Source organism: Peromyscus maniculatus, chromosome 12 (assembly GCF_049852395.1).
Source record: "Peromyscus maniculatus bairdii isolate BWxNUB_F1_BW_parent chromosome 12, HU_Pman_BW_mat_3.1, whole genome shotgun sequence".
NCBI classification, from domain to species: Eukaryota; Metazoa; Chordata; class Mammalia; order Rodentia; family Cricetidae; genus Peromyscus; species Peromyscus maniculatus.
Window position 1 is genome coordinate 28894018 of NC_134863.1, and position 13675 is coordinate 28907692.

At 45.2% G+C, this 13675-nt stretch overlaps 1 protein-coding gene and 1 long non-coding RNA gene across 2 annotated transcripts; one reads left to right on the forward strand and one right to left on the reverse strand.

Annotated features, from left to right (window-relative positions):
* Positions 1 to 1266: 1266 nt before the first annotated feature.
* On the reverse strand, positions 1267 to 13385 carry LOC107401085 (V-set domain-containing T-cell activation inhibitor 1-like). Its single transcript, XM_042259285.2, has 4 exons — positions 12786 to 13385; positions 8569 to 8970; positions 6887 to 7171; positions 1267 to 1602 (listed from the first exon to the last, which is right to left on the reverse strand). The coding sequence occupies exons 1-4, from the start codon at positions 12835 to 12837 to the stop codon at positions 1574 to 1576; spliced, it is 768 nt and encodes a 255-aa protein (XP_042115219.1). The 5' UTR covers positions 12838 to 13385; the 3' UTR covers positions 1267 to 1573.
* LOC143268117 (uncharacterized) lies at positions 7806 to 8211 on the forward strand. Its single transcript, XR_013043731.1, has 2 exons — positions 7806 to 8023; positions 8097 to 8211. It is a non-coding gene; the product is annotated as an uncharacterized LOC143268117 (long non-coding RNA).
* Positions 13386 to 13675: the final 290 nt, after the last annotated feature.

Genomic DNA, 13675 nt, shown 5'->3' on the forward strand with positions numbered 1-13675 from the left:
TGGTTACAGGATCCAGGAGAAGTGAGGTGTGGTCCAGCGGGGTTCTCTGGAGAACTCTGAACAGGTCTGTCTTCCAGCATCCAGGATCACCAGGAATCAACAGCCTGGCACATCCGGATCTCAGGTCTTAAGGGCTCCTGTCTTGGCCCCGCCCCAGGGGCAGGACATAGGTAGGCGTGGCAGTTACCAGAAACCTTACTGGGGTAGTACTTCCAGGTCAAAACTGGAACAGCTACCTACTACGTGTGTATGCATACTATGTACATGTGTGGGCATGCGTGCCATAGCGCATGTGTGGAGGTCAGAAGACAACTTTAATAGGGTCTGTTCTCTTCTCCCATCTTTCTGTGGGTCCCAAGAATGAACTCAGGCTTCTAGGCTTCCATGACAAGGACTTGTACTTGCTGAACCATCTCACTTGCCCCTACTTAGCCATTTTTTTTTAAAGATTCATTTTATTTTTAATTCAGAAAAGAGTGGGCCTCTCAGGGATATCAGTTGAACATGACATAAGTTACAATAAGACTAGGTACAGACCCTCATATCAAGGCTGGATGAGGCAACCTCATAGGAGGAAAAGGGTCTCAAGAGTAGTCGAAAGAGTTAGAGACACCCTAGTCCCACTGTTGAGACTCGCAAAAAAACCAAGCTATACAACATAACATATGTGCAGAGGATCTAGCACTGCCTCATGCAGGCTCTGTGACTGCCATTTCAGTCTCTGTGAGCCCATATGAGCCCTGCTTAGTTGATTCTGTGGGCTAGGTTCTCCTGGTGTCCTCAACTCCTCTGGCTCCTACAATCCTTCCTCCCCCTCTTCCATTGGGTTTCCTGCTTCTCCTACATCTTAGGCTTCTGGAAGTTCTTTCAGCTTCCTGTGTCTCCATTTCCACTTTAAGTTGGCATAATAGTAGTATGTAACTATTTATTCAGTTAGTTATTTTTGAGGACTAAATCAGCAAATGTGTGTCTAAATAAGAATAATGAAAATAAAAGTCACTAGACAAACAGAAAAGAGTTAGCCTCACCTTTGAATGTCTGATATTTCTACAGCCTTTGCGCAGTAATGCATAAAAGGACTTTAGCAAACATATTCATGATAATTTGGGGGAAGGTACCTCTTAGGCTCTTCTTGGCTGGCCAGGGACCCAAATAACACCATCCCCAAAAGGAAACAAAAACCTGACATAGAGGAAACATATTCCCTCTGCTCTGAACTCACCAAGTCATTCAACACCGAAGTACACACGAAACTGACACATGACACTCAGTCCACCAGGATTTTAATCTCCTTTCATTTTGCACTGAAGACTTCGGAAACTGACTCAGAATTTAACACGTTGGGAGAATGAGATTAAATAAAACAAATCTTTTAAACAAAAGAGAGAAGCAGAGATCAAGAGGCAAGACTCTGTTAATATGTAACAATCTGGACTGGTTGACTCCTTGTTTCCTGTTTTTGGTTTATGATCAGTAAGTGTCCAGGACAAAATGAACATCACTCACAAGAGAAACCAGCAACTCCACTGACTGAAGGCACAGCAGGTTCTTGGGCAGAGAGCATTCAGATCTCTCAATATTCATATTCACCGAACCTTTTCTCTGAAGGAAAAAGGGAGGGGTGGACAGAGAAAGATAAGTTAGTTTTGTATTGGAAGCAGTTCAGCTGCAATGCGTTCTTAGAGCCGCACAAGAAGGAAAAGCTGTAGCCATGAATTCTTTGTTCCTCTAAGAATGGCAGCCCTCTAAAGGGACTCTAAAGATACTCTAAAAGTATTTTCTTGATTGCTGTCCATTTAGAAGATGAAATTTGGTTTTACTAGCTCATTTATTCATTCACTCAACAAATATTTTTAGAGAACAATTAGAGAAGAAAAAAGGAAACAGGAAGGGAAAAAATAGTATTTCCTATCAACTTTCAGAGATAAAAAGAGAAAAGAGGGTTGGGGATTTAGCTCAGTGGTAGAGTGCTTGCCTAGCAAGCGCAAGGCCCTGGATTCGGTCCTCAGCTTTGGTGGTGGTGCACATGCCTTTAATCCCAGCATTTGTGAGGCATAGCCAGGTAGATCTCTGAGTTCAAGGCCAGCCTGGTCTACAGAACGAGATCCAGGACAGGCACCAAAACTACACAGAGAAACCCTGTCTCGAAAAAAAAATAATAATAATACTAAAAAAAAAAAAAAAGAAAAAAAAAAAAGAGCAAAATAGACCCGAGCCTCAGGGCGGCCTTCCTTTGTCTGTTAGGTGTGTGGGACTGGGGCAGATGGCCAGGAAGCTGATGTCATAGGTCAGCAACTCACATCACATTCCAGAATGCTCTGGGGGAAAATCATCCCAGATAAGGAAAGACTGCAGACTGGAACATTCCTCCTCCTATCTCTCTACGAACTTCGAGCTTAGAATTGAATGTCATTCAACTTTACTACCCACTACCCTTCCATGGTACGACCTCCTGATGTCCCTCTTCTTGGAGTCAATGCTGTTATCCCATGTGTACGCCGTCCACGTGAGCCTTAACCTCCTCTCCTGTAAGATCTTTGCCTACATCTTGTTTCAGTCACCCTCCCCAGGGTTAACTACGACTTCTCCCCTTTCTCAATGTCAAGGGTCTTACTCTCCAATCATTGCCTGCATCTTTCCAATTCACCGTCTCAAGTCCCCCAGCTTGAAGAGTTTTTGAATGCCGCCATGACCTAGAATCCAGTGACTCTACCACTTTGAGGGAGATATTAGGGGTAGAACCCAGGGCCGCATGACTGCTGGGCGATTGCTCTACCACCAAGATACAAGCCCAGCCCTCCTACCACCTTTTCTCTGCCCTTGCACTTCCATCCTTCATCTTTCCCAGCTCATCTTAAATTCCACTGCTGACCGTTATACTACCACTCCACACCCACCTGTCTCCATCTGTCACGCAGCATCCAGAACTCTAACATCTGGTTGACCCAACTTTATTACCACTGTGTGTCGTCGACACTCAAATAACTGAGATTGGAGAAAAACACACAGTGGTGCCTGGTTTCCTCATTTTAATGTAATGATCATGAATTTCAAAGTGCTTTTAGTGCTTAAAAATAAAAAACTGTCCTATTTCTTTAGTTAGTCTCTCCTAGTTGCTTGCTTTATCTTTCCCAACACTGGCATGGCTAACTTTACACTCAGCTCATGAGCTGACTCCTAGTTAATTTCTCCTCTCTCAAATAATCTATTCTCCATCTTCATCTTTTTTGATTCCTCGGTCGTATTCTCATAGTTAAACATTCCTTGCTCTCTGAAATGCTTTTCCTTGGTTTTCTGGTTATGACATTCTCTTGGTTTCCACTTTATTTCACTCATCATGGCTTTTCCTCCTTTACTGTGTTCCCTTCATTTTCCTCACCCACAAAGGATGTGGAGAGAGTAAAGGGCAGAAAAAAGGGACCCAAGCTTCAGCACCTGAACATTCTATTTTTTTTTTAATGTTTTTACATTCTATTTCCATGGTGAGCACACATGGTCTGAGCATTTCAAATCCCATCTCTAGTTCACAGCCCCCAGGTTTTGCTTCTGAGGCTGCCTCTTTCTCTTACTTGAATGTGTGACTACATACTCAGCATTCCCCTCCAATGGCTCACATGGGCTTCTCTAACTAAAGATGCCCCCAAAAGAAACACCAGGACTTCCTAGACAGATACGAATTTACCCATTCTCTTCCTGAGAGAAAATCTTAGTGAGCACGGACTCCTCCTTCCCTTACACCCTTCACTTCATCTTTCAACAAACTCTGTTCCCTCTACCTCCAGAAATGCAAACATGACCCAGTCTCTTTTTGTTTCTTTCCACTCCTAACACCTGGGGTCAAGACACCCTCTTCTCTCACCTGGATCATCCTAACAGTCCAACTGGTCCCCCTGGTCCCCCTTGCCTCTCTGCGTCTGCCCTCAAGAGTAACAGGATAGAGCTTTGTGAAATGCCGGCCAGACCACTTCACTCCTCCGTGTCAGGCCACCAGGGGCTCTGCATCTTCCTCACAGGATGAGGAAAATCCAGAAATCCTTACAGTGCTCCACTAGAAACGACACAATGCTAGCCGCCTCTCATCTTAAGCCCTGCATTCTTTCCATTCCGACCCCGGCCTCCTTGCTGCCCCTCAAACCCACCATGCCTGCCTACCTCTGGGCCTGGCTTCCACATCTCTGTTCAAGCCTTTGTTGAAACTTAGCATGGAAGTGAGGCTGTCTACGGACAGTCTAATGTTACAACTCTCCCTCCCTACTCCGTTCTTCCTGATCTGCTTCCAATGTTTTGTTTCCTTTATGTGACTAGTCACCATATATTATACACCTTTTCCTTTATATTGAAAAACACATATAGAAAAGTATGTAAGTGTCCAGCACCATTGTAAATGTAAATCTCTTACAAACTGAATACTACCACATAACCAGCACCCACACCAATAAGTGGAATGATATCTGTACCCTAGAAATCTTCCCCACTCCAAGGAATACCACTCTTCAGACTTCACACAACACAGATGAATTTTTTTCCATTGCCCTCCTGCCCTCCAGGTATTGAATTTCATATAAATGGGTTCGTATGGTGACATATAACACATTTTAATGATCTGTTTACTGTGTATCTCTTTCCCACTAACAGTAGGAAAGTTTCGAATGTAAGAACTCATTATATTCACTGGTGTTATCTAGCACCTACAAAGAGGATATGCAGCTCAACCAATATTTGATGTGCAAATGAACAAAACAAAATATTGAACAAATAGAAAGGAGCAGAAGAGAATATGAGCCAAGTCTTGGGAAATGGACAGGAGTGCATGAGGCAGATCAAGAGAAGAGAGGTATCCCAAGAGAGGCAGAGTCTGCACAAAGGCTTGGCACCACGAACAAAACAAAAAAACCAGATCCATTCTGAAAGCCACAGGACGTGGTAAGCCCAGAGCAGTGAGTGATGCTATGCCATGAGACACGGCAGCTTGGAGCTGGGGACACAGGCCGATGCCGGATCTCAGGGGTCTCCTATAAATACATAGATGAGGGTAGAGAGAGAAGTCAAATACAAGGACTTTTTAGATAGTTCTGGGACATTTTAAGGGTGTTGAAATGTCAGAGGATAAAAACAAGAGTATTTCTTTTGAAGCCCACTCATTGATAATGCATCCTAGTGTTCTCAGAAGGAAGTCTGAGGCCCACGGTAACGCTCACAGACACCAAGCTCATCCGAATGTGGGAAAGACTTAGAAGTCTGGCAGATAAGTGAGCACCCCTCTCCCCCTTTTCCCTTTGAAGGAAAACAGCTCATGTGGGAAATTTAAATGCATGAGTCTGTCTGGTTTGTCCTGTTCTGCTGGACTGAGAGAAGGCAGCAGGAGCTCTGCCTCCCTCACCTCATAGACAGCGCTCTGAGGAGACCACACCCTATCCCCCCCCCCCCCCGCCCCCTGCATGGGAGGACAGAGGTGCTCTGGGTGTCTTTACCACCCACCACAGCTTACATCCTATACCAGGGCTTCTTGGACTTGAGCGTGGGTCAGAATCGCCTTGAGGCCATATCAAAACTCAGCCCTGAGTCTCCCCCAGGATTTACTTTGCAGAGGTCACAAGGGGACCCGAGAACCAACCTATCCTCAAGTTCCCTGAGGGGACAGTGTTGCTGGCCTGGGCAATCACTACCCTGCACAATTGCCTGCATTCTAAACCAGGCAAAGAGTCTTATCATATCTCCTTTTTCTTCTTCCAAAGGTATGGATGCTCCATCTCTATCACCCCTGAGCATCAACTTTTCCTGCTCTCACTAAATGTTTCTATTACTATATTTTATCAGACAAAATATAGGGCATCTAGTTAAATTTGATAAGTAATATCAATAAATTTCAGATATAGATGATATTATTGGTTACCAAAAATTTAAAGTATGTATTCATTAGTCAAGATTTTGGTCAAATTGCCGGGCTGTGGTGGCGCACGCCTTTAATCCCAGCACTCGGGAGGCAGAGCCAGGAGGATCTTTGTGAGTTCGAGGCCAGCCTGGGCTACCAAGTGAGTTCCAGGAAAGGCGCAAAGCTACACAGAGAAACCCTGTCTCGAAAAACCAAAAAAAAAAAAAAAAAAAAAAAAGATTTTGGTCAAATTATTTAATGTTCTAATTTCTTCATATAGAAAGGGACAGTAATAGCAATTATCTGGCAGGGCTAGGTTAAGGACTTAAAAATAGCAGTGTGGGCTAGGGAGATGGCTGTATGGGCACGAAGGCCTGAGTGTGGGTCTCCAGCATCTAAATAAAGACTTTGTGCAGCAGTGCCCAGGTGTGATCCCAGCCCTGGGGGAGCAGAGCCAGGCAGATGCCTGGGGCTTGGTGCTCAGTCGGTGTAGCTGAATCGGTGAGCTCCAGATTCAGTGAGAAAACCTATCTCAAAAAATAAAGTGAAGAAGCGACCGAGGACGAATACTAACATCAACCTCTGGCCTCCATACTTGCACATGCACACAGGCACCCCAAACACACATGCACACACAGACACATGGACACACACACAGCACATATGTAAAGTTCCAGGCACATGGTAAGCAGCCCACAGATGGGTGCGATGACCGCTCAGCCTGTCACCCCAGGAAGCAGAGGAAGAGGAGCCTCATTGGGAGGGGCAACCATCTCTGTCTGGACAAGAGCTGTCATTTCCCTGAAGCCTAGTCTTCTTTCAAACCCAGGGAGACTTCATCTCACTCCCGTTTCTGACCCCAGGCTACAAGCTCCTGTTCCTGACGCATCTTTAAATCCCCAAAGTGCTCCGAAGTGCCTGCTACATTTGGCGTTCAGTAAATATTAATGAGTGGTGGCTTCTGTGTGGTGAAGAGCGGTCCGATGTCACTCTCCCCCTGGGAGCTACACTTACTTGGGTACCGCCGGATGGATCTGATGGGCCGGTTGTTTTCATTTGTCTCTGTAATGTGGCAGACATATTTTTCATTTAACTTGACTGGGTATCTGAGGACGGAGTACACTCTGTACAAGCCATTCATCTGCTCCTCCAAGACCTCCACTGTGCTGTGGTTGCTAAGGTCCCTTTCTCCCCGGTCTAACCAGGTCACATTGGGGGTGAGATACCAGCCCTTAGACGTGCATGTGACCACATCTTCTTCATCAATCTTCTCAAACTTCACCTGGGGCATTTCAGAATCTGGTTGGAAAATAATAATAATAATAATAATAATAATAATAATAATTAGTTCCTTTTTGGTTTCAGTCCCAGGAGGCTCAAGCTCTTGGTGTTTATGCTAACCCTGATGGAGAAAACATGTTCCCAGGTTCACTGTAGCTAAAATTTTGGCCCAAGCACAGTGAGAGAAAAACGGGACTCTCCTGACACCTAGGCCCCTACTGATGCTGTCTTTATTTGGGGGAATCTTTTCTTCTTGGTGTGGGCTCACTCCAGATTCTCCACTGACCTCAGATGCCCCAACTGAGAATCACAGAAGAGTCTGTGACCACACCACTCTGAACGAACCCAATCTCATCTGATCTCGGAGGCTAAGCACAGCCAGGCCTACTTTGTACATAGGTGGGGGAATCATAGCAGAGTAATACAACTGGGAAGTGGTACATGCCTGTAATTTCCACCACTCAGAAGACTAAGGCAGGAAGATTGCTGTGAGTTCAAGCCCAGACTGGTCTACATAGAAAGATCCTGTCTCAAAAAAAAAAAAAAAAAAAGTGAGAAACAATTCTCATCACCTTCCATCTCTTTCAACTCTTACCCTGGAGGGAGGACTCAGCCCCCTGGGCTCTCTGTCAAAGGGACATAGTTTTCCATGCAACACTGGAGGGTAAGGATGCAATACTGGGGGAATATGGATTCAACCCTATCAATGTTTTTCAAACTGTTTTTTTATATTTTTAGATTTTTTTTATTTTATATGTGTGTGTTGCCTACACATATATCTATGTACCATGTACATGCCCTGTGCTCATGGAGGCCAGAAGAGTGGTTCGATCCCTGGAACTGGAGTTACAGATGATTGCGAGCCACCAAGTAGGTACTGGGAATTGAACCAGTGCTTTAACTAAGGGGCCATCTCTCCAGCCCTGAAACCTATGCTTTACAGTGAGAAGAGTGGAGCCTAGCGAAGCTAATGGATTGCCCAGCGTCATCCAGATGTACAACTCCAGCCGCCTGATTCCCAGTTCAGCCCCATTCACATTAAACTATGTCTGACCTTAGCGTTTTCCTGTGGGACTATTGTATCAGGGGTGTGTGTGTGTGTGTGTGTGTGTGTGTGTGTGTGTGTGTGTGTAGGGGGATAGTTACAATGTGTAACATTTGGGATTCAACCAGCGCAGCTTTGGCTGCCCTTCAGTTCATTCAAATTAACGAGTGAGTGATGCATCCTGGGACAGACATGGCACCTCTTGTTCAGAGAAACAATTTTAACTGAAGTAAATTGATATTCCACTACTCTTATAATAGGAATAAAGTCATTTGGGTTAGGAAAATGAGAGCACCCAGAGAGAAAATTTAGAGCATATTATGAACAGAGGTCAAACATGAAACCAAGTTCGTCCACGACGTCCCTTTACCTTCCACTATGAGCTTAACGGTACTCTCCCCTCTACCGCTGGGGGCGACAGCTGAGCACTTGTACAAAGCTTCGTCCATGAAATCCACGTTTCGTAGCAGAAGGGACAGAATCCCCTCCGAGATTTCACTCTGATCCACAGAGACTCTTCCCTCATACAAGGCATTCTGGTCTTCAAGTTGCTCCGCATTATCGTAAAACTGGTAAACCACCTTTGTGAACACTTGAAAGAAGTCATAGTACCTAAAAAAGCGATAAAAGTCACGGTCTTCCACCTCATATTCCTCTATTATGTCTTCTCTCTCCCAGTAAAACTCGAGGTTTTCTGTGCTTTCTATAAAGGAGAACTCGCAGTCCAGGGTCACATCAGTGAACGGGTGGGCCCGAACCTCTTCTGTGGACACTGGATTGTCAAAGAAGAAATAGAGTTAGTAAAAGCCAATGACCAGGCGGCGGTGGTGGCGCACGCCTTTAATCCCAGCACTCGGGAGGCAAAGCCAGGCGGATCTCTGAGAGTTCGAGGCCAGCCTGGTCTACATTGTGAGATCTGGGACAGGCACCAAAAACTACACAGAGAAACCCTGCCTCGAAAAACCACACACACACACACACACACACACAAGCCAATGACCACTGCATCGGGTAAGGGACAACAGCAGGTGAGTCAGAGAAGGATTTACTGGAGGGGGCTGGTCATGTATAAAATCACTAGAAGGCTGGGGAAAGGAGCCTAAAGATGTGCAGGGAGTGTGCGGCTTGCGACGTGTGCCCCGCCCGCCCCTGCGTTCGGCTAGGCACAGAATGACACAGCAAAGTGAGTCCTGTCAGAGTGGACCTGGCAGGAAGCTGGGTTGCGCAGGCGTTGGCTCCAAACCCACGCGGTGCTTGCCAGAGTCACACCGGCGAAAGAAAACTGTCACATGCACTGGGCACCATAACCTTTCCATCTCTTCGGTCGGTGGCCAGCTCAGCCTCTCTGTAAACATAGTTGACTGACAGAGCGGGCATCACTCCCAGAACCTCAATGTCGCGGCAATCTTGACGACGTTCCTTACTCTCTGCTTCAGTAATCCGGGAAAGGCACATTGGCATGGCAGAGAGACGGTTTATGCGTGAAAATCTTTCAGTAAACTAACCTATCCTACCTATGCTACCAGCAACAGTTGAAGACTGTAACAGTAGGATTTCAACTTGCTTGCCCCCCCCCACCTCATCTGTTTGTTGTCTGTCTGTCTGTGTCTCTGTCTCTCTCCAAAAAGGAGGAAGAATTGGTGAGTGGGGGGTCTCAGTAAGAGTGTGGCTTGATATAAAAATAAGCTCTGACAAAATGGAAGAAAAATAAGTTAAGCACTAAGAGCAAGTCTGGGTATCACATTAAGTGGACAAGGAAGCTTCTAAGCCATCAGCAAAATGCAGCCAGCCAGACATCCAGTAGAGGACATCCGAGAGGACAGACGACTCAGTCTGCCCATGCCAGCTCGCAGGGACCTGATGGCTGCTGATGGGGCTGTCAGCTATTTGGTAAAACGTTACTATGGGTGTCTATGGGGGCTTTTGTATTAGGTTAACTGAAAGGGCAGTCTTGAGTAAAGCAGTTACCCTCCCTAAGGTGAGTGGTCCCCATTCTATCCGAGTCTAGAACAGAACCTAAACAGCCGGCTGTCCTACCAGTATTAAGAATGCCTGCCCAAATGCTTGGGCAATCTTTTTCATGCCTTCATACCTGAGGTGAGACATGGGCTCCTCTTGGGTCTCAGGTCTTTGGATTCAGATCAGAATCATACCTCTGGCTTTCTTGAGACACCTCCCCTAATTGTGTGTGTGTGTGTGTGTGTGTGTGTGTGTGTGTGTGTGTGTGTGTGTGTGTGTGATGCGTGTTGTGTTCATGCTAAAGAGCCCTGACTTTATCAGTTTATATTTATTTTGTGTTTACAATATGCTAAACATATTGTAAGACCTTTCTTTCCTGGTTTTAACCTTAATCTGCAGACTACATTACGCAGATACTATCTAACACCAGGAGGTGGGCTGTTCAGGGACACAGGTCACTTTGTGGGCGGTAGTAGATTCTGTTGAGTCTCAGGATTCTGGTTCCGAAGCTCTCCATCTGAAATGTGCTCTTTCAGATAATAGTAGTCATTCTTTCTAAAGTTGACAAATCAATTACCGAGGAAACGGATGAATGAGTACAGAGAAAGGCAATATAGAAGGGATAGCACATGTTTACGCCATGTTTAGAAGGATGGATTCGCACATTTCCAATAGTGGTTTCTAAAGTCCTGGTCTGAAAAATTACAAATCCAAGCTCTAGTGCTAAGTAACCCCATACTAATCATGTGGCTTCAGGCAACTTCATCTCTCTGCATTTATTTCTGTCTATATAATTAGGACACCACCTGCTCCAGGTGGTTGTGAAACACCTTGGGATTTTAGTGACTGTTTTTATGTGACACGACTCAGTCATCTTCCAGAGGGACACGGGGGGGGGGGGGGGGGGGGGGGGGGCGCGGGCGCGTGGGGTGGGGGGGAGCACAGATGTGTGCAGCTGCACTCATCCCAGTCTCTCTCATAGGAACGTGTTATATTTATATAATAGACTATAGGAAAATTTTATTCTTTGCTGGATCATTGATTATATCATCTAGGGTTCAAACTCTGAGCTCTTGCTACAGCTGTACCATTTACGGTCTTAGAAGAAAAGGCTTCCCACTCTGGAATCTAAGAGACAGGATCGGCTGAGGATGGAGGTCCCCAGTGTCTAATTGGCCTGGCTGCACAAGGCCATGTGTAAATGCGTCCTTTGTCTTTTTCAAACTATTGTCTCTAACTGTTGTGTCTTTAGCTCCCCCAGGTCTAAAAGCCTAGGACAAAAACACACCAAAAGGCTAAAAATGTAGAAAAATTCTTTGAAAAGTATACAGAAATATGATGGTTGTCTAATGCCCTGCTATATAGCACGTGACCCATCATACCAGGTTGATGATATTGTTATAAAATATTATTAGATGGACCTTCCTAAGTGATGTCCCTTCCTCATTCTCAACTACCTTCACACTCATTCTTTTTAATGTTTTTGGTAGCACTTTTAATGTGAGTGACTTTGTCCCTTTACCTACACACACACACACACACACACACACACACACACACACACACACCCCTCACTCATCAAGTGAAAAGAGCCAAGAAATATCACCCAGTGAACCAGACTTGCACTAACTTCTGAGTTGTCTCTGAGGTCTAAGGACACTCTCACACTGCGGCTGCCCGCCAGCTCTGAGAACCGCTGTGGGCTCCTGTGAGACGGCGTGTCCCCGAGGACTGTCTTTGGTCTCTGAGTGGAGGAGTTATATTGCAGGGTTGGCCTGCACAGTACCTTTTTAGAAACTTTCTATCACATGCCCCATGTTAGCTCAATTAGATTAACAATTTCAAAATCTGCACCTGATGCACCACTGACAGTGTTGCAGACTTGAGTACAAGAAAGTTAAATTTAAAAAATTGTGTGGTGTGACCATCCAGAATTTTTAGGACAGGACTGATTTCAAATACTCTGAAATTATAAAATTTGGTACTTTTCTTTTCTTTCTTTCTTTTTTCTTTTTCTTTTCTTTTTTTTTTTTTTGTTTGTTTGTTTGTTTTTTTTTTTTTGGTTTTTCGAGACAGGGTTTCTCTGTTTTCTCTGTGTAGCTTTGTGCCTTTCCTGGAACTCACTCTGTAGCCTAGGCTGGCCTTGAACTCACAGAGATCCGCCTGCCTCTGCCTCCCGAGTGCTGGGATTAAAGATGTGCGCTACCACCGCCCAGCTTAAAATTTGGTACTTTTCAAAGTCACTTGAAGGTGGGGGTTCTGGAGGTCTTTTCTTTTTCTGTCAGGAAGTTTGCAATGAACATAGGTGTCAAGTTGGTCATGTGACTACGGCTTCAAATGGACAAACCTAAACTCGAGGGAGGGGTTTCTCATTAGGACATAGAATTAATGTTACAAAATGTATGTTATGTTCTCCCACATAGTTCGTGTTTTGTAATGCAAATACAGTATTTGCTTTTCACATTTAATAAATAACAAGACTGAGCTTTGAGGAGGTTAAATCATTTGCTTGATTGGTCGTGATGTTTGGTGGCCTGCTTGCTTGATTTTGTTCCTTATCTCTCCATCATTGTCCTCACTGTCTCCAGAATGGTTCCCGAAATACAACGTTTCTGAAGAACGACTCACCTGCACCATGAAGAAGTAGAAGCAGGTTGGCCCACATCAGAAAGAAAGCCATTCTGTGGAAGCAAAAAGGCAGAAATTTGCTTCAGATAAGAGATAATCTGGGTCCCATAGCCACAGCCGTGTGTGTGTGTGTGTGTGTGTGTGTGTGTGTGTGTGTGTGTGTGTGTGTGTATTGTGGGGGGGGGCACAGTTCTTCATCAGCACCGCCTCTACCCTCCAGACCTAGCAGAGGTACCCTCGGCTGACAGAGGCTCCCATAACCTGTACTCCATGTGCCAGTGTCTCCTGAGTGACAACTCCGCCGCTTCAAGGACTTCTAACACAGAAGTACGTCTGTATGCAGATAAAGACACAACACTCAAACTGAACCCAACCTCCCACTTGGCCTTATTTCTTTTTGTCTTGGTTTTGGTTTGTTTTTTGTTTTGTTTTGTTTTTTCAGGACAGGGTCTCTCTGGGTAGCCCTGGCTGTCCTGGAACTCACTCTATAGACTAGCCTGGCCTCTGCCTCTGGAGGGCTGGGATTAAAGGTGTGCTCCACCACTGCCATGGCTAGTTCTCCACACTTAAATTCCACTAATATATCCCTACATCATGGTGCCACCCCACCTCACCCCACCCCACCCCACCCCCATCATTGCCTGTACCATTCCTGACCTCATCCCCCTGCATACACAGTTTAAGGCAGCCCTCTTGAAGTTCTTCTCACCTTACAGCCAGGTAATCATTCTTTCTGTATCACCCTAAGCATAATTTTATTGCACAAATCACATTATAGGCAGTTATTTTTTCACATAATCTTTATCTCTTTCTATTTCAACGAAAGGCAGGATAAAGATTCCCTCTCAGTATATGTTCTTGCCTCCTTACTTCCTGTTTTTTGTTAAGCA

Coding starts and splice junctions, on each gene's coding strand:
- LOC107401085 (XM_042259285.2), bottom strand. CDS start 12,837: ATGGCTTTCTTTCTGATGTGGGCCAACCTGCTTCTACTTCTTCATGGT. Junction 7,172..8,568: donor CGTTAAGCTCATAGTGGAAG/GTAAAGGGACGT, acceptor TTTTCCAACCAG/ATTCTGAAATGCCCCAGGTG. Junction 1,603..6,886: donor ATCCATCCGGCGGTACCCAA/GTAAGTGTAGCT, acceptor TTTTTCCTTCAG/AGAAAAGGTTCGGTGAATAT.